Source organism: Dermacentor albipictus, chromosome 6 (assembly GCF_038994185.2).
Source record: "Dermacentor albipictus isolate Rhodes 1998 colony chromosome 6, USDA_Dalb.pri_finalv2, whole genome shotgun sequence".
NCBI classification, from domain to species: Eukaryota; Metazoa; Arthropoda; class Arachnida; order Ixodida; family Ixodidae; genus Dermacentor; species Dermacentor albipictus.
This window is the reverse complement of record NC_091826.1, coordinates 129537914-129562576: the sequence shown is the minus strand read 5'-3', so window position 1 is coordinate 129562576 and position 24663 is coordinate 129537914. Positions and strand designations below refer to the sequence as shown.

Genomic DNA, 24663 nt, shown 5'->3' with positions numbered 1-24663 from the left:
GCGTGCATTAAAATGTACGAGAGATCAGCGAGGAGGTTTAAGATAAGAATCTAGTTAGGACGGTGTGAAGTACGAAGCCATAAGGGGTCTGTTGGGGATGAATTGACAGACATTATGCATCTTATTCAGGTTAAGAGATAACAGAAAGGTCCACTTCACAGTTAATGCGGTGAACTCAGCTGTCTTTGGACTTGCGTGTGTTAATACAGCAATTCTTAATCCAGAGAAAGCGCCATCCTTTTTCTTTCTTGAGTGCTAAGGCCTGAGCAAACAGCCTCTTGTTGTCAGGTGTAAGGTGTTCGTTAATGAAGATTGGCCCCGCATTCTCTCCAGAGAAACAAAGACTGCCGTATTCATCCTGGCCTTGCGAGCCTTTGCCAGGAAATCATTTTTTTTTTTTTTAGTGCGAGAGCAAAACCTGGCAATAATATTTTGACGACCTGATTTAGTGGGCACACGATGCGCTATCTCGATCTCGACCGGAGCAAGAGAGCATGCTGCCTTATCGGCAATGGCAGTTACAATAGAAATGCAGTCTTCATCCTTTGTAAATGGTATTCCTTTGATCTCAACATTGTTGATTCTAGAATATTGGTCCATCTTGGCTAGCCTTTTTTTAAGGGCTTCATTTTCTGATTTCAGAGCCTTGTTTGATGCCCATAGCTCAGCTTGCTGGGTACATGTGTTTTCGAAAATTTCATTTAGCATGGTCAGACTGCCATCCATGCCAGAAACTTGAGTACGCAGGGTGCTGTTATCCAGTCCAGCTTCCTGCAGCTTCCCTTTCACATCGGAAACAAGTTTCTCGATGAGTTTTTGCAATCTATCTTGAAATTTCGCCTTGAGATCATCGAGTCGCTTGGCGAACTCAGCATTGGTAGGCATAACGGAAAAGCAACTTGAAAAACGAAACGAAGTATGAAACGCCAATGCAGCAGCAGCAGCATTTGTGGTCACAAATACTGTTATGCTATCACCAGAGGAAATAAGTACCAACCTGTGAAACGTAGAATAATGCTTTAGCAAGCGCACACTTGGACCGCAACCGCTGCAGCTTTGATGCCGGTGTCCATCCGACGGAATCTTTTAAGGCCACAAATGGTCTGGCGCAGGCGCTCGGATGCGATCCCGTCACCACATAGCGGAGCATGTGCGCAGCTGGAGGAGCAGCGATTACACCCACATGCTGTATGGGGCAGCAGACAGCTTCGCCAGCAGATGATAGCCCCGGACCGTAGAATTCTGTGAAACGTAGAAGAATGCTTTAGCAAGCGCACACTTGGACCACAACTGCTGCCGCTTTGAATGATAAACTGGTGCATTTTTTAGAAATCCTTGAATCTAAGCTGACCCTAGAGTTTGGTATATAATTATTTGAAGAAATCTATAGGCCTAGATCAAATAGGTGCACAGTAAAGCATAGGAAAGAATTTGTCAAGTGCAGGTCGTCTGTTGTATATTGTTTGCTCATATCTTGTGGAAATGTATACATTGGCCAAATGGGTTGGTGTGTAACACAAGACTTGGAACACAAAAGGCCACTGGAGGGGAAGCATTCATTTCCACATCAAAGGGCATTGCTCATAACATGAGTGTTGATCGCTTTACAATGACACTACATTTCAATCGCACCATAAGGATAAACTGACCAGGGAAATAGCTTTTCACATTTACAAGAGAGGAGAGGGTTGTATCAGTCAACCATCTGTCCTTCGGAGCCATCGTGAGGTTGCCTTTTTGGAAGGACACGAGAGAAAATTGTGCAACAAAAAACATTGTTAGGGGGGGGCGACAAATAGTATAGGATTGTACACCATGATAGATATGTTGCCTATATCTGACGCTCCAGTAAGCGTGGGCAAGTGAATTTGAAAGTGCCTTTTAATCTTGCCTTGCTTATCTTTGACGTCTGAAGGTGGGAAGGTATATAAATATGAAGAGTCTGTTCTAAAATAAAGTAGTTGTGAGTGCGGTAAGTGTGGCGTATTCCTGTGTCTCTCCGCTTTGTCTTGGCCAGTGCGCTGCTTCATCAGTGCGGTATAATGATTAATCAACAACTCGCCCAACTTTCCACATTACCATTCAATTAACTTTTCCGCTGACCACATGGTACTAAAACATGATATTAAACATATCAGTGATTTGTGTGCTATGTTGCTCACGTCCCTAAGCATATAGAAATGTGAAGTAGTTTCATTTTCTCGAAAAATTGTTAACTCACTTTTCTGATGATTTTGATTCTAATATAGCTGACCACGTCATAGAACTTAAGTGCGTAGGAGTTCTTACGCACAATCTTTTGTGGAGTAACTGCATCTGCTACATTTCGGTGAACACCTCCACATTATTAGGATTCCTGCGCCGCAACTTAAGAACTGTGCCTTCCCCACTACAAAAACTAGCTTTTTTAACTGTTGTACGGCCGCAAATTGAGTCATCATCATCATCATCAGCCTGGTTACGCCCACTGCAGGGCAAAGGCCTCTCCCATATTTCTCCAACAACCCCGGTCATGTACTAATTGTGGCCACGCTGTCCCTGCAAACTTCTTGATCTCATCCGCCCACCTAACTTTCTGCCGCCCCCTGCTACGCTTCCCTTCCCTTGGGATCCAGTCCGTAACCCTTAATGACCATCGGTTATCTTCCCTCCTCATTACATGTCCTGCCCATGCCCATTTCTTTTTCTTGATTTCAACTAAGATGTCATTGACTCATGCAAATTGAGTACACCTCTTTTATATGGTCTCCTCATCAAAAATGCCTCATCGAACTCCCGGAGAGCATCCAGAATAGAGCAAGCCATTTCATAAAAAAAAAAAATAGTCATCAGTCAAGTGTAACCCAAATAAATCTCGACTTTTCATTGCAACCAAAAACTACTCACTGTGGCATTTCCCTTCTATTATTATTTCATAGATTCCTTCACACAGTTGACCTATCCTTATCAAACCTGAAAAAAGAAAGCATCCTCAACATCACAAAGACAGCACAATCGGTTCATCTACACCCAAATTTATGGCAATACATGCTTTTTATTGTTCAGCTTTGCCCCATGTGGTCCTTTTATAGAATGCTCAACCAGACAACATCAGTAGGCAATCGAAACACAGTGCATTTCACAACCTTTTAATCAATCGGTATGCTGTTTCAACCATCTAATACATCTTTTCTTCTTGTCTTTTCATTCCTTCATTTTCTTTACAAGCTAATAAAGGAAGTTCAGGGATCATTATCTTTCTTTGTGTTTACTGTTTTTAATGTTATTGTGCTTGATATTTATTTTATTTATTGCATTTGCTAATGTCATATTAATGTTCCATACTGCTGTGTGAATATTCCTTTTATTGCACGGATGCTTTATTTTGCTTCCTAATTTCTTACGAATATGTTAACATACTTGCCCCCTTATACAATGCCTTCTTGAAGGCATGTAAGGTATCTGTAAATAAAAATAAATAAATAAATAAAAATAAATGAAGTTCATCTTGAAGGCTGGAGCCTTGTCGAAGCGTCAGAAAACATATTTTTGTATGTGTGTGTCGTTGATAAATCCACAACTCTCCAACAAATGCTGGCTGACCTGGCGCATTGGCAAAATGGAAGTCAATATAGAGAGTTGGCAAAATGAAAACTTTCCATCTACGACTGAGTGCAACTCCGGTAAGACATAGTTGTGCTTAACCACTGGTATCTGGTGTTACCATTTTTTGAGACCATAAATCCTTATACAGAGGACTTACAAAGAGATGTATGCTATTGTCATCGTGTTTGAGCACGAGCAATTATGATGTGCACCAATTACAAGCTTGCATACGTGTGTCACAACAAAGCTGCACATTGAATTACCTAACAGAGTGTGCCTCCTGATTGGTGTCCATTTCAGAAATGTGCGCGAGGTGAAGGCTCCACCGAGCAGCGCAAGTTCAGCCTAGACCCACAGATCACATCTTTTGAGGTACTGCAGAGCCTCCTGGCCAGAGCATTTGACATCCAAGGGTGAGCATACATTCTGGCCTTCCTTCCACGGCTATGTAAGTAGCCAAAAACAGGAAAATCAAACATTTGTTTTGTGCACCTCAAAACCCATTCGCTCAGCATTCTGTTTCAGTGTAAACCCACACCAAAAATGGCTTTGCGAAAATTCGAAAAATTGCAATTATGGAAGCTGTTTGCCTAAAGCACGCTAGGGCTTGAGTGAAATTTCCACATTGTCATGTGAATGCTCACGTACACATGACCTGTAAAGACGCCGTGCAACGGAAGTGCACAAAACTTCCGAGGCACGTGGCGCGAAAAGGGCACCGAGCAAGCCTGCTCGCCCGTTAGTCTGTCGCCACGCTGCAAGTGCAGATGGAATAGAAATGATTCATTGTGAAGAAAGAAGCAGCTGGGCTTTGCCGCATTTTGAGTGTGTAGAAATATACGTAAACATTTTTTTTATAATGGTGACACCCCAGTGCGCTTGTTCCAACATATTCAACAACTGCAGGCGCCACATATATGACTATGTGACAGTATCACACAAGTGCAGGGATTGGTATAAAAAAGTGTGAAAGGCTTGTGAAGGACAACTGATATACTATGTATATATTTCATAACGGGACCCTCAGCACCAACAATGCATTATGGGGAGAATTACACATTGCACAATTTGAAGTAGGAAATGTACTTGTAGCACATGCATATCCAAAGCAAGTATCAGTGCTGGAGTAAGACAAAAAATTATATCTTATCACATAAATAATAGCATCAAATACTGGATTTGATAAAAAAGAGTCTATTGTCTAACATTAATAACAAGCGTCAAATACTGGATTTGATTTCTTGAAGAAACCTCATATCACATTACCAAGCATCAAATCATATGGTTGTGCTTCATCATAGCAGCAATTGGTGCCATAGAACTTATAGTTTCCCCACTGGGGTGTCTACGTCAGCAGGAACCCGCCATGGTTGCTCAGTGGCTATGGTGTTGGGCTGCTGAGCACGAGGTCGCGGGATCGAATCCTGGCCACGGCGGCGGCATTTCGATGGGGGCGAAATGCGAAAAACACCCGTGTGCTTAGATTTAGGCGCACGTTAAAGAACCCCAGGTGGTCAAAATTTCCGGAGCCCTCCACTACGGCGTGCCTCATAATCAGAAAGTGGTTCATCAAAAATTCCTATGGTAGTTGCTATTTTCCAACAGTCCTAAACCACACACAATACATTGAGACTCCAGCATACTCGTTTCGCTGGAAAATGGGCTCAGTCGATTGGAAAACCTACAGATCAACCACATATTATAAGCAAGATATACATATAGAAGCGAGATATACAGATGGCATAATGGCTTATAGTATAGACAATGCTGTGGCATACTTGACAGCTTTTATCATTGATGCTGTGTCAAAGTCTGTCCCACAAACAAGTGGATCTTTTGGTAAATGACGCACTCCATGGCCAGGGTTCATGCAGGTCCTTGAAACCCTTGAAAACCCTTGAATTTGAAAAGATCACTTTCAAAGCCTTGAAAGACCTGGAATTTTAGCAGATCCTTGAATTTCTTAAATTTTTATTTTTAATAACCTTTCAATGATTGTATTTAAGAAAATTTTACGTGTCCTGAATTCCTGCTGTGATTTTGTCAAAGATATGGTGTAAGTTCTTTACAAAGTCAAGTAAGCATGCGCCTAGTAGACACTTGCAAACGTCTGGCCACAATGACACTGGCTTGTCCACCATTTGCTGTGTTACTTTCCAGTTGAGTAGAGGGATGGCCACTACTTTGTGTGCGGTTTACGTGGTCGAATGATGACATTTTGTGCGTGTTTAGTGATTGCGTGTGCAGCTGTATCGTGACATTTTGTGCAAGTGTAGCGCTCATGTCTGCATGTGCGGATGTAGCGCAACAAGTTGTGCATGTGTAGTGCTTATGTGTGCATGTACGGTGGTATCGTGACATTTTCTGCATGTGCAGCATAGTGTGTGCCAGTAAATGTGCATGCTAACAATGCATGGAAAATGCAAATTTCTGCGGTCATGGCAGAACAACGACAACGACCAAGAGTGGCTTGTGCTGGACATGTAAAATCCGCACTAGGCAAAATGCAAAGTTTGCTGTAAATACTTTGAGATCACTGCCATGGGGTTGTTGGCACTAAAAAGCGACCTAAGAAGTGCAAAGCATAGAGAGTGCATGCAGGCCGCTGGAAGTAGCTGCATGATAAAGAGCTTCCTGACTATATCGGAATGTTAACCAAATGAACCACAGCTAGCGCTGTCCCAGTCCTCAAACTTTATGGATGCATACAAGAAGGATGAACTTCTGATGGACATAGAAATTCTGTGGGCATTGAAAGTAATAACATCGCACTATTCATGTCATTCGTCATCACATGCGACTGAATTGTTTAAAAGGATATTTCCAGACAGTGAGGTGGCACAAGCTTTCACATGCAATGCCATGGTTTGAGGCCATTTCTTCTGTCCTCTCTGCAGCGGGAGATAGAGGACAGCGACTACAACGCTGTCTTGTTCGGCGAGTCTCTGGATGAGAATTGCCAGGAAAAGCAAATGAGCGCACTTTAAGGTACTGGGATGCGTCATAGTCGGTCACCGTACACTACTTCACATGCGTGTTTATGGGCTGTGCCAGGGCTGTAGACCTGCAAAAAAAAAAAACTACTTGATACCTTTTAACCACTTCCGTTACATAATATAGTGCAAACGTCAATGGATGGATCAGTGAATCTCAAGGCAATCAAAGGCCTGCAGGAGCACTTAAAGAAGAACTATCAGTTGAGGTGCTTAGACTCGGGCAGCTGCAGCTTACACACTGTGCATAATGCTTACAAGGCAGGTCTTACAGCAAGCAAATGGAGCTTGGACATTTGCTCTCAAGTGTGAGCAGGTTGTTTCTTGATGTACCTGCCCAGAGGTTGTAGCTGTCACTGGACAAACTCAGTTTCCTGTCAAGTTCTGTGCACATCGGTGGATTGAGAACGTCCCGATGATAGAGTGAGTTCTGCTTCTCTGTCCTGACGTTAAAGAGTATGTGGAAGGGGCAATAAGCAAGGAAGTGAACCTTCCCAAGTGTGCTTCTTTTCAGAATCTTTGCGACTTTTGCTGTGATCCACTAATGGTAGCAAAGCTCAAGTTTGTTGTAGCGGGTGGCAGAGTAACGGAGACGATCCAAGAGCACGTACCGCACTGTTTTATTTCAGTGACAGCGAACTATATATATAGGCTGCTTGCCTATGACGTAACATAAAAAGAACGAATCATGTTTGACACGTGTGGCACAGCACTTCATATCACTTCTCCCTTTCTTTTAAAACTGAAGTCTTTGCACGGGTCTTCGTTGTCGGGTAGACCTCCGTAAGACCGGCGGACTTGGGGGACAGAGAGCCTGGTCGGCTGGGAGGGACGTTGGAGGTGTTGTCGAAGGGACAGGCGCAGCGCCAGTTGCTTCTGGAGTGGCCAGGCTGCACCGGCCTTCTGGCGTTGACGTGGGCCGAGTTTTGTTGTCCGGGCTGGGTTGAAGTGAGTCGGGAGCCTCCGCTTTTGGGGTCACGGGTGACGCAGGCACGCGACGGAAAATTTGGTCGAAGTGACATCTGGCTAGGCCACCTGGAGTGTCGACCGTTACAAGGCGTGAACCCTCTGTGCTCTTGACGATGCCTGGACGCCAACGCTTCCCTTGGCCAAAGTTGCGCACCCACACCTGGTCGCCGGGCTGGAACCTGGGAGGCTGCGAGCAAGTTCGAGGTAAAGACGGGACGCAAGTATCCAAGCGCGAACGAATTTGGTAGTTCAGCAGCATCTCTGAAGGAGACTTGCCGCACAGTAGTGGGGTACGTCGATAGCCTAGGAGCACTCACGCTAGTTTTGTTTCGAGATTGTTCACCATCGAGTGCTTAAGAAGGCCATTCTTTATTGTTCGGACCGCACGCTCTGCCAGACCATTAGATTGTGGGTGGTACGGTGCACTACGTAGATGAGTTATGTTGTTGACAGTCATGAACTGGGAAAACTGCTGACTTGCAAACTGAGGCCCGTTATCTGATACAACTGTTTGCGGCAAGCCAAAACGCGCAAACAATTCTCGAAGCGCGCGATTGTGACTTCTGTGGTCGCCGACTTGACAGGAAGTGCCTCAATCCATTTAGTATGCGAGTCGATGACTATCAGCAGCATGCGTCCCTCTATCGGTCCGGCGTAATCAACGTGAAGCCTTGACCATTTGGTTCCCGTTTCTGGCCAACAGATAGGAACCTGTCGATGGGGCATTGGCTGAGCTTGTACACATGAGATGCACAAACGTGCAAGGCTTTCGATCTCACCATCCAACCCAGGCCACCAGAACAGCGTCCGAGCCAGTCTTTTCATCGCAGATGCACCCTGGTGTGACCGATGTAGCTCAGCGAGCATGGAGACTCGTGCTTTGCGGGGTACGACGATGCGATGACCCCAGTAGAGCAGGCCTTCTATGCTTGACAGTTCCAGTCTTCTGCAAAAATAAGGTTGAAGGTGATTTTGACACGGTGACAAGCGTTTAGGCCATCCATTCAGTACAAAGTGCTGCACAACGCTAAGGTTTTCATCGCCGTTCGTCAGCGCCCGTATGGCATCCGCTGGCACGAACGAGCTGTCAAGGGTCTCTGAAGACAACACGTATTCTGGTAAGGTGCCCGATCGACAAACGTCTGTTATCTGCACGGGCAAGCGGCTGAGTGCGTCCGCGTTGGCGTTTTCCTTGCCGGCCTTGTACTCTATGCGGTAGCTATATTGGCTTAGAAACAGAGCCCATCTCTGAATACGTGCCGACGCCATTGGGGGCACAGGTCGATCTTCTCGTAGAAGTCCCACCAGGGGTTGGTGGTCCGTGACCAATACAAACTCGCGGCCCAGCAGGTAGTCTCGAAACTTTGTTACTCCGAATACCAGTGCGAGCGCTTCCTTCTCGAGCTGAGAATAATTCTTTTCGGCGTGTGTTAACGTACGTGAACGGAAGGCAATGGGCTTATCCACTTTTCCAATTCGGTGCGAGATTATGGCACCTAAACCCGAAGGTGACACATCGCATTCCAAACGCACTGGTTGGCTGGGATCGAAATACGTCAGAACAGGCTAACTCAGAAGTGTTTGTTTAGCCTTGCGATACGAATTTTCCTGCGCCGTTCCCCAGTGCCATTTACGCTCTTTTTCAAGCAGAAGATGCAACGGGGCCAGCATCGTTGACATGTGTGGCAAGAACCGGTGATAATAAGTCAACAGACCCAAAAACTAGCGCAGTTCGCTCACATTCGTAGGCCGTGGCGAGTCGCGTATTGCTGCCAGGTTCTTTTCAAGCGGATGCAAGCAGTCTTTGTCAATGCGATGGCCCAGGTAGACGATTGAGTCTTTGCGAAAATGGCATTTTTCGGCCTTCAGCTTGATACCACTTTCTTGAAGCCTGCGCAAAACGTCCCGAAGCACTGAGCCATTATCGTCTTGACGTTCCGCTATCAATACATCGTCCAAATACACCTGCACGGCTGGAAGACCGGCCAGGACCGTTTCCATGCGCCGCTGAAAAATCGCGGGAGCCGAGGCAACTCCAAACGGAAGACGGTTATAGCAGAACAACCCCTTGTGAGGGTTTATCACGGCCAACTTCCTCGCCTCCTCATCCAATGGGAGTTGGTTATAGGCATCCTTAAGGTCCAGTGTTGTGAAAAATGATCCCCCCCGTAGCGACGCGAAAATGTCTTCAATGTTTGGTAAAGGGTACTGCTCAGTTATGCACGCAGCATTGATTGTGGTTTTGAAATCGCCGCAGATGCGAAGGGAACCGTCTTTCTTGAGTACTGATACGATTGGCGCCGCCCACTCAGAATGTGCTATGGGCGATAATATGCCTTGCTCTACTAAACGGTCCAGCTCAGTTTCCACTTTTTCACGAAGAGCATAAGGAATTGACCGCGCCTTGTGGAACTTCGGTTGGGCGCCTTCTCGAATGTGGAATTTCACAGGTGGCTCCTGAATGTTTCCAAGTCCTGGCTCAAAAAGGGCAGGAAACTCGGTCCTGAGGCTGTCGGGATCTGCTGACGTCGATTGAACCGTAGCGAGAAACCCGGACGGCAAAAGCGAGAACGCTTGGATTAAGTCCCTTCCGCAAAGGCTGGGACCCGAGCAGCCTGTAACTATCAATGTGGCAGGTACAGTCTTCCCCGCAAAATGGGCTTCAAGGTGCAGTTCACCGACAATGGGTAGCTTGCCCAAGTAACAGCTGAGCGTGCGTTTGCATTTCGATATGCGTGGCCAAGTCAGACGGTGCTTTAGATACACCTCCTGCGGAATGAGAGAAAACGGTGATCCCGTGTCAATAATCATGTTCAAGGGCACACCACCCTAGCGGATAACGCTGCGGAACGCCTGGAGCAAAGATTTCTTTTCCCGTGATTCGTGCAATGTGAAGACTGATGAAATATCGCCTTCCTCCGTTTCGGACACAGCGCTCTCATAATGAACTGCGTTAGCAACGCCATCGCGCCTACGACCAGCCCGGAGGCCCGACTGGGAGTGGCATTTTCTTGCGAAATGACCAGTCTTACAACAGCGAAAACACTGCTCCTTTTTGTGCGGACAGTCGCTTGCTTCGTGATCGTAGTTTCTGCAGCGTGCGCACTCAGTATGGCTTTGCTTATCTTTGGTGAAGGTCTGATATCGGCGCGATTTACTCGCTACAGTGCACAGCGCTGCCTCATTATCAGGTCTAGTCATGGCGCTTACTTCCAGTGCGGCTGTCTCTGCCGCTATGGCAATCGTTTCAGCTTGGGCAAGTGTGAGCTCAGTTTTTTCAAGCAGCGTCTGCTGCACCGCCCGATTTCGGATGCCACAAACAATGCGGTCCCGTAACATACCGTCCAAACTAGTGCTGAAGTGACAATTATCCGCAAGCTTGCGTAGCTCGACAACATAGTCCCGGACAGATTCGCTTGCAGCCTGATCCCTTGTAAAGAACTTGTAACTTATGGCAACCTCATTAGTCTTCGGCGCATAGTGGTTATTTAGAATGGTAAGTGCGTCCTTGTAACGCAGGCCATTTACTTTCTGGGGGGCGCAGTGTCCAGCAAGAACGCCTACCGCCTTCGTTGACAGTGTCGAAACCAAGAGCGCCCTTTTCTTATCATCAGTCTTAATATCATTTGCTTCAAAAAATGCCTCCAGTCGAGTCAAGTAAATATCCCACTTATCTTGATGTTCGTCGAAACATGGTGTACCGAGGTTCGTAGCCAGGGCCATGACCGCCGATGCTCCGTAGACTCGATTACTTTCAGTACCCAGCAGGACTCCCAGCGCTACCAAGACGCCGCTATTCGTGGCGGGGGCTCCGCGGGGTGGTCATCCTCGTCGCCACTGTTGTAGCGGGTGGCAGAGTAACGGAGACGATCCAAGAGCACGTACCACACTGTTTTATTTCAGTGACAGCGAACTATATATATAGGCTGCTTGCCTATGACGTAACATAAAAAGAACGAATCATGTTTGACACGTGTGGCACAGCACATCATATCAAAGTTAGCACTCACTATTGCGGTGACCCTCCAGCCATTTTTGACAATTTCAGACAAATAAGCCAGTTACATTGTTTTTTTCCAAGGACCTTGAGAATATTGTCAGGAAATTGCTAAAAAAGTTTTTGTTCCCTCTTCATCAGTGGGAATCACTGGCTTCCTTAGGATTGACTTTGAATATGTAAACAACCGTGTGCCAGTCGAGAGGATAGATGTTGGTCATACAACCATGCAGCTTCTTAAAAACCACAAAGTAAGTCTGAAAGCTGCATTTTCATTTCCCATGCAGTGCAAGCAGTTTCTACTAAGTGTCACAAAAAAGATCCTGGAGAAGAGCCCCTTGCGGTATCCCGTTGTGAGAGGCCTAGCTATCTTCACAAAACCCCAGGCAGATATGATCGAAGCCGGATGAGTGTCTTGAAGGCGCAAAGAAAGTTCTGGATGCACTCATTGCAGCAGACAGAATCCATGAGCATTCAAGGGATACTGTGCTTGCATAGTTTGTTGAGCTGCTACAGAAGCGCAAACATGAGTTGCAGCTATTTGAAAGAAGCTCGCCTACACTTGACAAGTTTTTCTATGAACTTCTGAAGGTTGGCTCAGCATACGCCAACCTTTGGAGCGTTTTAAAACTGCTGCTTGCACTTAGTCATGTCCAAGCAAGTGTAGAGAGGACCCAGTGGGAATCGCCAGGTTTCAGTAGAAAACACGAAAGATGTGTCTCACATTTCACAGCGCATTATCTGTGATGCTGTACATGTAGCAGGTGGCATTTTCAATGTGCCCATAAGAAAGGAATTGATAGCATCTGTAGCTTCTGCAAGAAACCAATACCATGCCTTTTTTGGAAACACAGAAAAAGCAGAAGCAAAAGGTGCAATACAGAGAAAGAAACGGTGCATTGAGGAAGAGGTCGAAACTCTCAGAAGGAAGAAAAAGAAACTAGAAGCCGCTGTTGCCGAACTGACATCTTCAGCCGACTCATATGCAGAAAAAGTGGAGGCAACCAGTGACTCGACTTGCATCATGAAGGCAAACAACCTAAGGAAGACTGCCAAGGGCAAGCAGCAGGAGATCTTGGACGTTGACGTAAAAATTCAGAAACAACATAGGGCCACCTGAAAACAGTGTGTGTTTGTTGCTTGGTTGATCTTCTATAGTGAATGTTTGCATTTGTATCACACCCAAAGTGGTCATCCGTGTAACTCTAGCAAACAATCATGACAGATGGTTGAAAAAGGAAATTTATTATGGCCCATGCAGGAGGGGCTATACATGGCATGGAAATGCACTGTGATATAAAAAGAAAAAAGAACGGCAGTTTAAGAGATTGCCGCTAATAAGCAAGCAGAAAAATATGTATACACATACACATATACATATTTATACACATATACACATATACGCACATATACAGCACTCATTCACTCAAACGAATGCTCTTCTAGAGCTTTAACAAAATTAGGTGACTAGAAAATGGCCTTCAGGAGACAGTTCCAGTCGGAAACGGTCCTCAGGAAAAAACTGTGTTTGAAGGTTTCAGTTCTTGCAAAAATTCGTTCCAGTAAATGGCTTCCTGTGTGGTGTGTTTGTCTAGACGAAAGCTGTTTAAGTATTGTGGGATGTGAAATGTTTAGTTTATGTGCTAAAAGGTTATGCATGAACAGCAAATGAAACATTTTCCTACGTACTTGAAGTAGTTGGACGTGATTTGTTTTCGTTAGTGTCGTAGGTGAATCAAGCCTTCTATATTTGTAATACATAAACCTAATTGCTTTCCTTTGCACCATCTCAAGCTGGTAAATGTCCTTCTTTATGAACGGGTCCCATAAGACTGATGCATACTCTAATTTTGATCTAATAAATGTTGTGTATGCAAGACGTTTAAGCTTACTTGGAGCGTCTTCAAACTTCCACCTCAGAAAGCACAGCTTGGAAAATGATGAGGAACAAATGTCTGCAATATGCACAGACCATGTTAAATCATTTCTTATTGTAACCCCTAAGTATTTATGATGTGTGACTTCCATAATAAAATGATTTAGAAGGCTGTAAGAGAAAGGAGAAACCTGCCTTTTGTACGAAATTTACAAGATGACAGCTTTATCTAAGTTAAGTTGCGTATTCCATTTAAGGCACCATTGATGAACGGCTAATTGCAAGTTTTGTAAGTGGTAATGATCATTACGCTCGTTTATGCTCTTAAAAAGACTTCAGTCATCTACAAAAAGCCTGACAGAGCCATTTTCAGAAATAGCAGCCGGCAAATCATTGACATAAATTAAAAAGAGCAGTGGGCCTAATACGCTTCCTTATGCTACACCTGATGTAACTGGAAGCACTTCACATTTACAACCATTAACCTCTACGAACTGTGTCCTGTGTTTTAAATAAGCGTTAATCCAGTTAACAAGATAATAGGGATGCCAATACTTTCCAGTTTATAAATAAGTTTACTGTGGGGAACTGTGTCTAATGCCTTGCAGAAATCTAAAATAAGTACATCAATCTGCCCTTAGTTATGAAGCACAACAGAAAAATCATGAATAGTTGTAACTAACTGTGTCACAGTAGACATTTCTTTCCGAAAGCCATGTTGCACAGGTGATAAAATGTTATTTTCAGCAAGATCGGAGTTAAGATAACGAGAAACTATGTGTTCAAGCAACTTGCAACAAGAGGAAATGATTGAAATTGGTCGATAATTAGAAATGGTTAGCTTGTCCCCCTTTTTAAGAGTTGGCTCTACGCAGGCCACCCTCTGGCACATCACCCGAAAGTAACGAAACTTGAAAGATCCTCGTTAGGAAAATAGACACCTGTGCTGCAAAACGCTTCAGAAAGGCATTTGGAAGCCCATCGGGACTGGTAGATTATTTATCTGCGAGTTTACACAGCATAGACACTACGCCGTTCAGAGATAGTTGGTACGCCGCCAGGATCTTGGAATTCTAGCTGTGGTTGCCCATCCCATAAGGAACGCACTCTGAATATTGGAATATTGAGCACGCTTTGAATATTGCTGGAGCCATGGTATCGTTTGAAGACAAGTCCCCTTGTTGAAACATTGGCTCCAGTGACATTCCTCTTTTTCAGTGAGTTCTGTCATTTCAAGCCTCTGTGGTGCTGATAATGTGGTGCTTGAAAAATCCACACCCAGGGCCTTGAAAGTCCTTGAAAACCCTTGAATTTTTTGTCATATACACCAGCATGAACAGGTGGAATGAGGAGTTCAGGAGCACTCGTAAAAACCAGAACAACCCTTTGGAACACTTAAGAGAGTCACCAACTGCACAAAATCTTGTTAATGTTAAAAGGTCAAATCGCACCAAAGAAGAACACACAAACAGGCTAAACAGGACATCTGGCAAAAGTACCTATCAGAAATAAACTCCTATACAGATCAGAAAAATCTTGGAATAGAGTAAAAAAAAACTAAAAGGTTAGGAGGTGAATCCAATGTCATTAGTAAATGATAGAGGAAATGCGCTAGAAGACACACGGACTCACTGGGTGCTCACTTTGAACAGGTACCTAGTGCTGCATACTATTCAAGTGAATTGAAAAGGCACAAGGAGGTCATAGAAAGGAAGCCACTTCAGCGTAAATGTAGTGCATGCGAGGGCTACAACATTCCATTTAATATAGCTGGACTCAACTTCCATAAAAACGCTGCCCCGAGACCTGACTGCATCATGTGTGCAATGATAAAGCGCCTTCATTCTGAGAGATTCTATGTGGGCAGCTGGGCACGTTCCCTCCTCTTGTAAGGAAGCTATTATGTCCTTAACCCATTCGCTTCCGAAGCCGGCGATCCGCCGGCCACTTCGGCCAAGGCCAAACTCTGAAAGAAATGCGTTTTTAAAAGGCCCCCATGGGTGGCGCTTCCCTCTACATTGTTGTTGGGTTGTTTCGTCTTTTTAACAGCAGATGGACATAGTTGTCCACAATTTTTGAGCTTGGTATGAAAAAAAAAAAGTTGGCATTTCCTCTTTTTCTGTTGAGTCGTTCGCTGCATCTCGAGAATCGAGCATGGCGTCGCGAAGGAAAACAGCTCTCATGTGTGAGGAAATTCTCGAGCTGGTGTTCCAAAGTGATGATGAAAGTGACTGTGGTGACGATCCAAAAGCTACCTCGGACCAAGGAAGTGGCGGCGATGAGAGTGACGGTGAGAACAGCAGTGGCTCTGAAAGCGATCTGTGTGTATCTGAAGGCACTCCACTCTCCTCCCCACCGCCTTCCAAGAAGCCAAGAAATGAAGATTGGCAGTGGGAGGAAAAAAGCCATTCAGACAATGTCTCGAAACTGTCTTTTACCGGAAGTCCTGGAGTCAAGCGAGCGATCCAGCTTAATGTAGGTGAGAGTCCTAGTGCTTTGGGTTTGTTCAACGCTCTCCTTGGAGACGATTTTTGGGACATGATTGCAAGGCACAGCAACGCTTATGCAAAACAGAAACAGGCTTCTAAGCCGGAGCCCACATGGCATGAAATGACACCAGGAGAGATGAAAGTTTATTTCGCGCTGTGTGTGCTAATGAGCCAGGTACAAAAGAGCAGCATCCAGGCATATTGGTCACAAAGAAGTGTGATCTGCACACCATTTTTTGTGATGGTGATGCCCAGGCAACGTTTCTGGGCGCTCTCCTGATATCTACATCTCTGTGACAGCAACTTTGCAGCATCTGATGACAAGCTGGGGAAGCTACGACCTGTATTGGACTACATCATCAAGTCTATAGGTAGTGCCTACTCTCCAGAAGAAGGCCTCGCTGTGGACGAGAGTTTGATGAAATTTCGTGGCCGTCTCCCATACATGCAATTCAACCCCTCAAAACGAGCCCGTTTTGGGATAAAGTTCTACAAGCTGTGTGAATCTGCTAGTGGCTACTGCCTGAACTTCTCTGTCTATACAGGAAAATGTGAGCAAACTACCGCTACCATTGGAATGTTGTGTAGCGAGGCCGTTTCTATCAACCTTGTCGGCGATCGTCTCGCGGACGGTCACACAATCTACGTGGACAATTGGTATTCTTCACCACTCCTTTTCCTTCACATAAACCAAGCAGGATCAAACGCTGTGGGTACTGTTAGGGTGCACCGTAAGAACATGCCCAAGGAGCTAAAAAAGATGAAGCTAAAAAAAGGCGAGTGCGAGGCCTTCTCGCAAGGCATCATGGCTTTGACATGGCAGGACAAGAAGCCTGTCAATATGCTTTCTACGTGTCACAACACAGCCAGTGTGACTGACACCGGCAAGAAAAATCGCCAGAGTGGCCTGTCTGTTTTGAAGCCACAGGTTGTGCAGGACTACAACTGTGGAATGGGAGGTGTGGATCGAGAAGATCAACTGCTCACTTCCTTTCCTATAATACGAAGGTACACAAAAGGATACAAGAAGATATTTTTTTACATTTCATTTCATTTCACTTTATTACCCTAAAGGCTCCAATAAATGGAGCGTTACATAAGGGGTGGCAAGAATAAAAATACATAGTCACAATAACAGGAAGTTTTTTACATTTTCGATGAACTTGGATGGGCACATAATGACAGCAACGTTGTTAGGAAGGCCGTTCCAGTCTGCAGCTGTGCGAGGAGCGTGAGTGTGGACGGGCAACCTGTAGCTGATGGCTGGTGCGGTGAGATATGCGTGTAGGAGGAAGGATATTAGGTGCGATGCGCATAGGGCTATGAAAGAATTTGTGAAATAAAGATAGGCTGGCAATGCGATGACGGAGCGATAAGGGGGGGATAATGCGGATGCAGTTTTTAAGGAGGAAACGCTGATGTCAAAGGAATATGACGAGTGGATGAAACGAGCGGCGCGATTTTGTACAGATTCAAGATCATTAATTAGGTATGCCTGATTAGGATTCCAAATGGGCGATGCAAATTCTAGTTTTAACCTGACAAATTATTTGTAGGCTAACAATTTTACATGTTGAGCATGATGTAGATGGCGTTTTAGAAATCCTAACGTCCTGTTCGCAGATAATATTAGGTTAGTAACATGAGGATTCCAGGAAAGATAGCTTGAAAGTGTTACTCCTAAATACTTGTGCGAATGAACTAGTTCTACCGGAACTTCAGATATTACATAAGGAAATAGGAGAGAATTACGGCAATAGTGAATGGACAAATATTTACACTTACATGGGTTAAGTTCCATTAGCCACTCGTTACACCAGTCCTGGACAGCATTAAGATCACTTTCAAGAGAAGATTGGTCAGCCGTAGAAGTAATAGCACGATATATCACACAGTCATCCGCGAACATATGTATGCTAGATGTTACGTTTAATGGTAAATCATTTATGTATATCAGGAAAAGTAGCGGGCCGAGCACGGATCCCCGTGAGATGCCTGATGTTACAGAGACTGAATTAGAATTCCTATTTTAATGGTGATGAATTGTGAACGATTAGTCAAGAATTCTTCAATCCACTTCAGTATATTAGGGTCAAAATTTAAGCGGGAAAGCTTTATAAGAAGGCATTTATGGGGCACTTTATCAAAGGCTTTAGCAAAATCTGAAAATATTACGTCAGACTGAAGATTACAATCAAGGTTAGAGTGCAGATCATGTAAGAAAGCGGCAAGCCGAGTCTCGCAGGAGTAACCACGGTGAAACCCATGCTGGGCAGGATTGAAAAAGTTATTCGAGTCAAGAAATGCCATGATGTGAGTATAGATGACGTGTTCCATGATTTTGCAGGGAATACTAGTTAGAGAAATGGCACGGTAATTTAGAGGCGAGTTCTTGTTACCTGATTTGTGGACTGGAACGACCTTCTCTTGTTTCCATTCTTTGGACAGTTGACCTGTGAGGAGTGACTGAGCGAATAACAAGCACAACAGAGATGAACATGTATCTTTGGTGTTCTGCAGTATGTTAGCGTTGATGTTGTCAATGCCAGCAGAAGATGAAAGCTTTAGGTTTTCTATTTGGGATAAAATCCCTTCTGAAGAAAATACAAGTGAAGGCATTGTCTCCTGAATAATTGCGGGGTTTGGAGAAACAGCCGGATCGGTTTCATTAGTAAACGTGGATGAAAAAGCTGCGTTAAAAATGTTCGCGCATTCGGATTCACAGATAGTTTCACCTGATGCATCGGTAAGGGAAATTGTGCGTGTATTCTGGGGATTAATGATTTGCCAGAACGTACGGGGGTTAGTAGACAACATGTTTGGCAGGTCATATTGAAAGAAAGAGTGCTTGGCTTCTCGCACATTTTGTAGGTAAGTTTTTTCAGCTGCATAATACTTGTCCTAAGCATTCTGACTAGGCAGCAACTTGGCTGAACGAAAAAGACGCTTCTTTTTGTTTTCAAGACGTTAGACTGTGTTTGTGAACCAAGGGTTTAGGGGGTTAGTTCTTTTATTTATGCTCGGAATAAACCTGTCAACCAAATCTTCACTTTTTGTCTTAAACAAGTACCAGTTATCGTGGATAGTTCTTTGATTAAAATCACACTGAAAACGGGGTAAGAATGTGTGAAGTTCATTATTTATGGCAGTATAGTTTCCTTTATCATAAAGTCGGATGGTACGTTTGCTAGTTGTCCGTGAAAATGGTTTAATCTTGAAGTCGGCTTGTATGACTTGGTGATCGCTGATGCCTGGTAGATGCATGATGGAATGAACGTATTCCGGATTATCCGTTAATATTAGGTCGAGAATGTTAGCGCAGTCCTCAGTTACACGGGTTGGCTCCGATATAATTTGAACAAGATTAAAATTAAGGCAAACATCAAGAAATTCGTTAGCATCTCTATTACCTGTGGTAGTTAGATTATGCCAATCAATACTCGGGAAATTGAAGTCTCCAAATAAAAGAGTACAGGTGTTTGGATGCTTCGTTTTAATTTCATTTATTGCATTATTCAGTTTTGTAGGCAAATCCAGGCTGTTAGGAGGCCTGTAGCAAACGCCAATCAAAACGGACTGAGGTGAAGCGTGACATAAGACCCATAACATTTCTGTCTGATGAAATAATAATGGTTGTACATGATTGTTCATGTCTGGTTGCAATCAGTACCCCCCCCCCTCCCCTCCTACCTGGGCGATCCTTGCGGAAGACACGGAAATTAGGCAAGTCGGCAAGGACTTCACTATCACAATGTCGCTGTTTAGCCACGTTCCCGTCAAGATTAGTAGGTTGCTGGCGTAAGATAAGACAATATTTGAAATAATGTCACGTTTTGAAATGAAGCTGCGCACGTTAGAGAAAATAGCTGACAATGAAAGTGCTTGTTGTTGAACATGCTTAGAATGGCCTGTCGATTGGCGGTGAGATTATTGCTATTTCCTTTCTTTTACTTTTTGTGAAGCTTCATCGGATGTGCAGCGTTTCGGACCAATGTGCAAAGTTTTGAAGCGCAGGGAGAACTTATCGGATACCGATCTGGCATAGGCTACAAGATTTTTGCGAGTGTTACAGACAGAAGCGGAAAAGTCTTCGCCAGTGCTGTAGTTCGTGCCTTTAAGTTTATAACCAGATGATAGAATGTGTTCTTAAGTTTTGGACGATGTGAATTTTACTATGATAGGCCTGGTACGATTAGGTGAGTGACGCCCGAGACGGTGAGCACGCTCTATTAAATGGGGGTCGATGTCAAAGCCTAGTTGTTGAGAGCAATGGCGAATGACAGTTTGTTCTGAGTCTGCAAAGGTTTCAGCGGGGTTAGTGTTTGGAACATTGTAAAAAATGAGATTGTTACGACGGGAGCGATTTTCTGCGTCGTCCACTCGTGCTTCCAGTTTGTCGACCTTGCAGGTAAGTTTGGTTGTTAAAGTTTTCAGGGTGTCTATTTCAGAGTGGAGAGCAGAAAAGGTAGTGGTGGGATTCCAGAGCGTCCGTGTGTTTGTTTAGGTCGACCAATGTTGTGTCAGTAGTTTTCAGCTGTTGTTTAATGTCTTGTAAATCAGACAATAACGCGGTTTGCCTGGTAGTTAGTTTCTGGAGCTCGGCAAGTACGGGGTCGAAACGGTCGGGGCCTGGGTTAGTTTCTACGTCACCCGACAATGGCAAGAGAATGCGAATAACATGCAAACATTCGGCAACAATACAGGCACAGCACTGAGGGCTCGGTAGCTGCATCAGGAAAAGGTTACTACTTTTTTTAGCAAACAGAGAAAATTTATTACCAACCTGCATCGTGAAAAGCAGCAGATTAGTAGACTGCACTGTCGCGCAGCTACCGGGCCCACAGAGTGGTGGCGATGAGCGCACGCGTTTTGTAGCAGCAGCGGATGATGTTCCTGGCGATGGGGTTGTCCACTGATGATCCGAGATGCGGTAGACTGATGGCAGTGATGGCAGGTGGAGCACTGATGGCTTTGCGGGTTGATCCAAAATGTGTTGATTGTGGTAGGGCAGGTTCACGGAAGGCACAGATCCACGGGAGGCAGACGATGGAATGGTTAGAAGTAGGCGGACGGCGAGAGCAAACACCTGCATCGTGAAAAGCAGCGGATTAGTAGACTGCACTGTCGCGCAGCTACCGGGCCCACCACATCATGGATATCGCTGTTTAGAACAGCTACGTCCTATCGGGCAAGATTACAGGAAAGCAAGTGAGCTACACGGACTGGAAAGTCGACCTGGCAGAACAGCTGATCGAAGAGGCTGTGCTACCGGGATACCGGCGACGAGGTGAATTGCCTGTTGGTGCTTCACCGATGCGGCTAGAAGCCTGTGAGTGGGCTCACTTCCCTTGCCAAATCTCACCGAACGCAATCAAGCAAAATCCATCCAGGCAATGTCATGTCTAAAGCTAAGGGGAAAAAGAGCGAGAGCCAGTGGGAGTGCGAGAAATGTGGAGTGGCACTTCACATGCCCGTCTGCTTCAAGACCTTTCACACTCGCAAGGTACTCCGAGTGCAGTGCTTCCAAAAAACATCCCCAACCAAATTAAAACAAAAAATGTTCATGTGGGGCACAATAGCCGGTGCTATGGAGGTTTCTTTACTACGCCATACATGGCAGTCCGTGGCGCCAAAAGTTGCGCGGAACAGCTCGCGGGATTGCCCGTCGAAGCCACGGAAGCGCATGGGTTAAAGGTACCCTCACCAGGTCTGGCCATGTTGAGCTGACAAGCACTGTGCATACAATGTGCACTAACGATCGTGTCTGCTAAGTGTTACACCGCTACGCGCCACGGAAAGAGCTGAAATTTCAAACCAAACGGCGTTTGCCCTTCTCCTCGTGGGCGCTGCGCTCCCAGCGGAGAGTCAACGTATATTGCATAAGTGCGCCTACGTACATGGCAGTGCTGTGACGTCGCTCATAGTGATACGCGACTTTGAGAGTTATTCAAGGCAACATCTGTTATTTGTGTAATCTGTTACTTCAATAGACAAATTAAAGTTTAGAGAAATAATAAAACACACAACCCAAATGTCTGCATGTTCTTGTTTTACTGTGCACCACACCAAGAGAGATGTACTTCCGTGTTGTCTGCTTGTTCCCATGTCATGCAGTCGCACACAGAGACAACAAAAGTATGTCATTTTCTACTGTGTCCCAACGCGCCATTATGCTCTATGAACTGCTTATGTCTGCCTCGGTATTCACATAGCACTGACTTATACCATTAGTGAGGTTTTCTCATGCACAGCTTGCAAAATCGTGTGCTGTGCAAATCGAGACAAACGCAACAGCTCGTGCACGACGCCGTCATCAGAAGTGCACTGCAAAGAAAAAAAATGGGGAAAAAGAAATGAAGGTGGGGCCAAATACGTTATGCGATCCTCGAGCTCCAGTATGGGGATATGCATGGAAAGAATTTTGCTTGTGGAGGCTAGGTGGGGCAAATGGAGAGAGTGTCTCTCTTGGCAGTGGCCCTTGCCTCCTGAAATCACAGGTTCACGGCACTGAAATATTTATTTCTCGGCTATTAATGAACCAATTTGAAAAATTGTTGCAGGAGAACACTTTTTAGAAGGCATGTAACAACTTCCCGCATGTAACCAAAATTTGCTATGTGGCCTGGTGAGGGGCCCTTTAAGGAAGGGAAGGACCCATCCCTGGCTAGCAGCTACAGACCCATAGCATTGACCAGCTGTCCCTGTAAAGTCTGAAAGATGCTAAACAAGTGCCTAATCCACTTCTTAGAGAACAATAAGCTATTGGATCCATATAAATCTGGGTAAAGGGAAGGTAGATCGACAACAGATCACCTTGCCCATATTTAGTCGACAATTAGAGACACATTTACACACAAGCAGTTCTTTTTCTGTGTTTTTAGACATAGAGAAGGCTCATGACACAATGTGGCAGTAGGGAATCCTGCAAGATTGGTCTCCCATGGGAATTTGGAGAAACATGCTGAACTTCAGAGCTGCCTCTCAAACAGAACATTTCGGATTAGCATAGGTAATACCCTGTCCCGAGTATTTATTCAGGGAACTGGAGTGCCACAGGAAGATGTGCTGAGATGCACCCTCTTTGTGGTTAAAATGAACTCCCTCCGTACATCACTACCACCCACAACATTTTACTGTGCCTACCTTGATGAAATACAGTTACCCCCGTATTCAGAAATGCAACTTAAGTTGAAGCTTGTGCTTGACTTGATCTAAGTGACGCCTGTCATGAACATGCCGAAAAAAATGCAGTGAGCGTCTTTGGGCCCATTAATACCGGGTGCCATTTAAATCAAGTCAAGCATGGGCTTCAACGTAAGTTACATTCCTGAATATGGGGGTTAGGATTTACGTCTTGCAACCTTGCAATCTGTGAGCGGCAGGTTCAGGTTGGCCTAAACAATGTCTCTAAATGGGCCACTGAAAATGGCTTCAAATGTAATCTGAACAAGAGTTCCTGTGTTCTTTTATCACAAAGGAGAGGACTTGTTTCAGACCCAGCATTGAACTACATGGAAAGCACAGGCCAGTAAACAGAGAGGACAAATTTTTAGGTGTCATATTAGATTCAGAACTAACATTTTTTCTACACTTTAGACATATCAAACAAAAGTGTTTAATAACAATAAAACTCCTTTAGGTCCCATCACATACAGCTTGGGGTAGTGATAGGAAATGTCTAATGAACCTGCTTGAGAGCCTCATATGTTTAGACTATGGTGCCATGGTGAACCAGTCTGCTATATCAACTGCTCTGAAAATGCTTGACCCTATATACCATCTTGGTATCTGCCTTAGAACTGGTGCCTTCTGGACAAGTCCTATAGAGAGCCTGAATGTTGAGTTGGGCCAGTGGTCTCTTCACCTTCAATGAGCATATTTAGCTTTCACATATCTTCTAAAGGTGCATTCAGATAGTGAACACCCAGCATACCCTACCATAAATAAGACCTCCTCTTCTCTGCTGTTCAACAACTGACCTTGTGTAAGAAAGCCCTTCCCACTGCACGTGAGAGAACTCAGTGGTGAAATGGCTGCCCCCTCTTTGAATACAGTTTGATGGCTCCAACCAGGCTGCCACCGCCATCGCAGTGGCACGTCGTAGAATGTGATGTTTCACTTCTCACTTTCACTTTATTTCCTTAAAGCCCCCTCTTGGGGGTATTACATAAAAGGTGGGTTACAAAAAATATCAAATGAACACTGTTATCAGGCGTAATATGGGGCAAGTGCTTCTATTTAGGCAGATGAGCTGGAAATAAAAATGATGCTGCACGCAAGGCCATTCCAGTCTTTGGCTGTTTGAGGGAAGAAAGAAGATGCAAATGTGGTAGTACGCACTTGTGGACGAGCCACATTTAAGGAATGTCCTATGCAGTGGGATATGCAGGATGGTGGCAACATATATAGTGTACGATTTACTATGCTGTGGTAAAATTTATGAAATAATGATAAGCTTGCAATGAAATGGCAATGAAAAACTGTTTGTATGCCAGATTCTGCTTTTAATGAAGTTACGCTGATATCGTATTAAAAAGCGGAGTGAATGAACAGGATGGCATGATTCTGAAAAGCCTCAAGGGCACTGGTTAGGAAATTGTAGTGAGGGCTGCAAACGGCTGATGCGTATTCCAGTTTGGGTCGTATTAGTGTCTTATAGAATAAGAATTCCACATGCTGTGGAGCGTTCAAGTAACATCGTAAGAACCTAATTGATTTGGTAGTGGAAGAGATCACGTTAGTCACATGCACACA

At 44.8% G+C, this 24663-nt stretch overlaps 1 protein-coding gene and 1 pseudogene across 4 annotated transcripts in view; both read left to right on the top strand.

The window, feature by feature from the left end:
* The window catches only part of LOC135899437 (TBC1 domain family member 25-like), a 176844-nt gene that overhangs the window by 58770 nt on the left and 93411 nt on the right, over nucleotides 1-24663 (top strand). For all 4 annotated transcript variants that reach the window (XM_065428680.2, XM_065428676.2, XM_065428679.2 and 1 more), the window contains one exon: nucleotides 3886-3998. In XM_065428680.2, coding sequence (XP_065284752.1) covers nucleotides 3886-3998 — 113 coding nt within the window. The remainder of the gene's footprint in view (nucleotides 1-3885; nucleotides 3999-24663) is intronic.
* LOC135899481 (piggyBac transposable element-derived protein 4-like) lies at nucleotides 16649-24020 on the top strand (annotated as a pseudogene).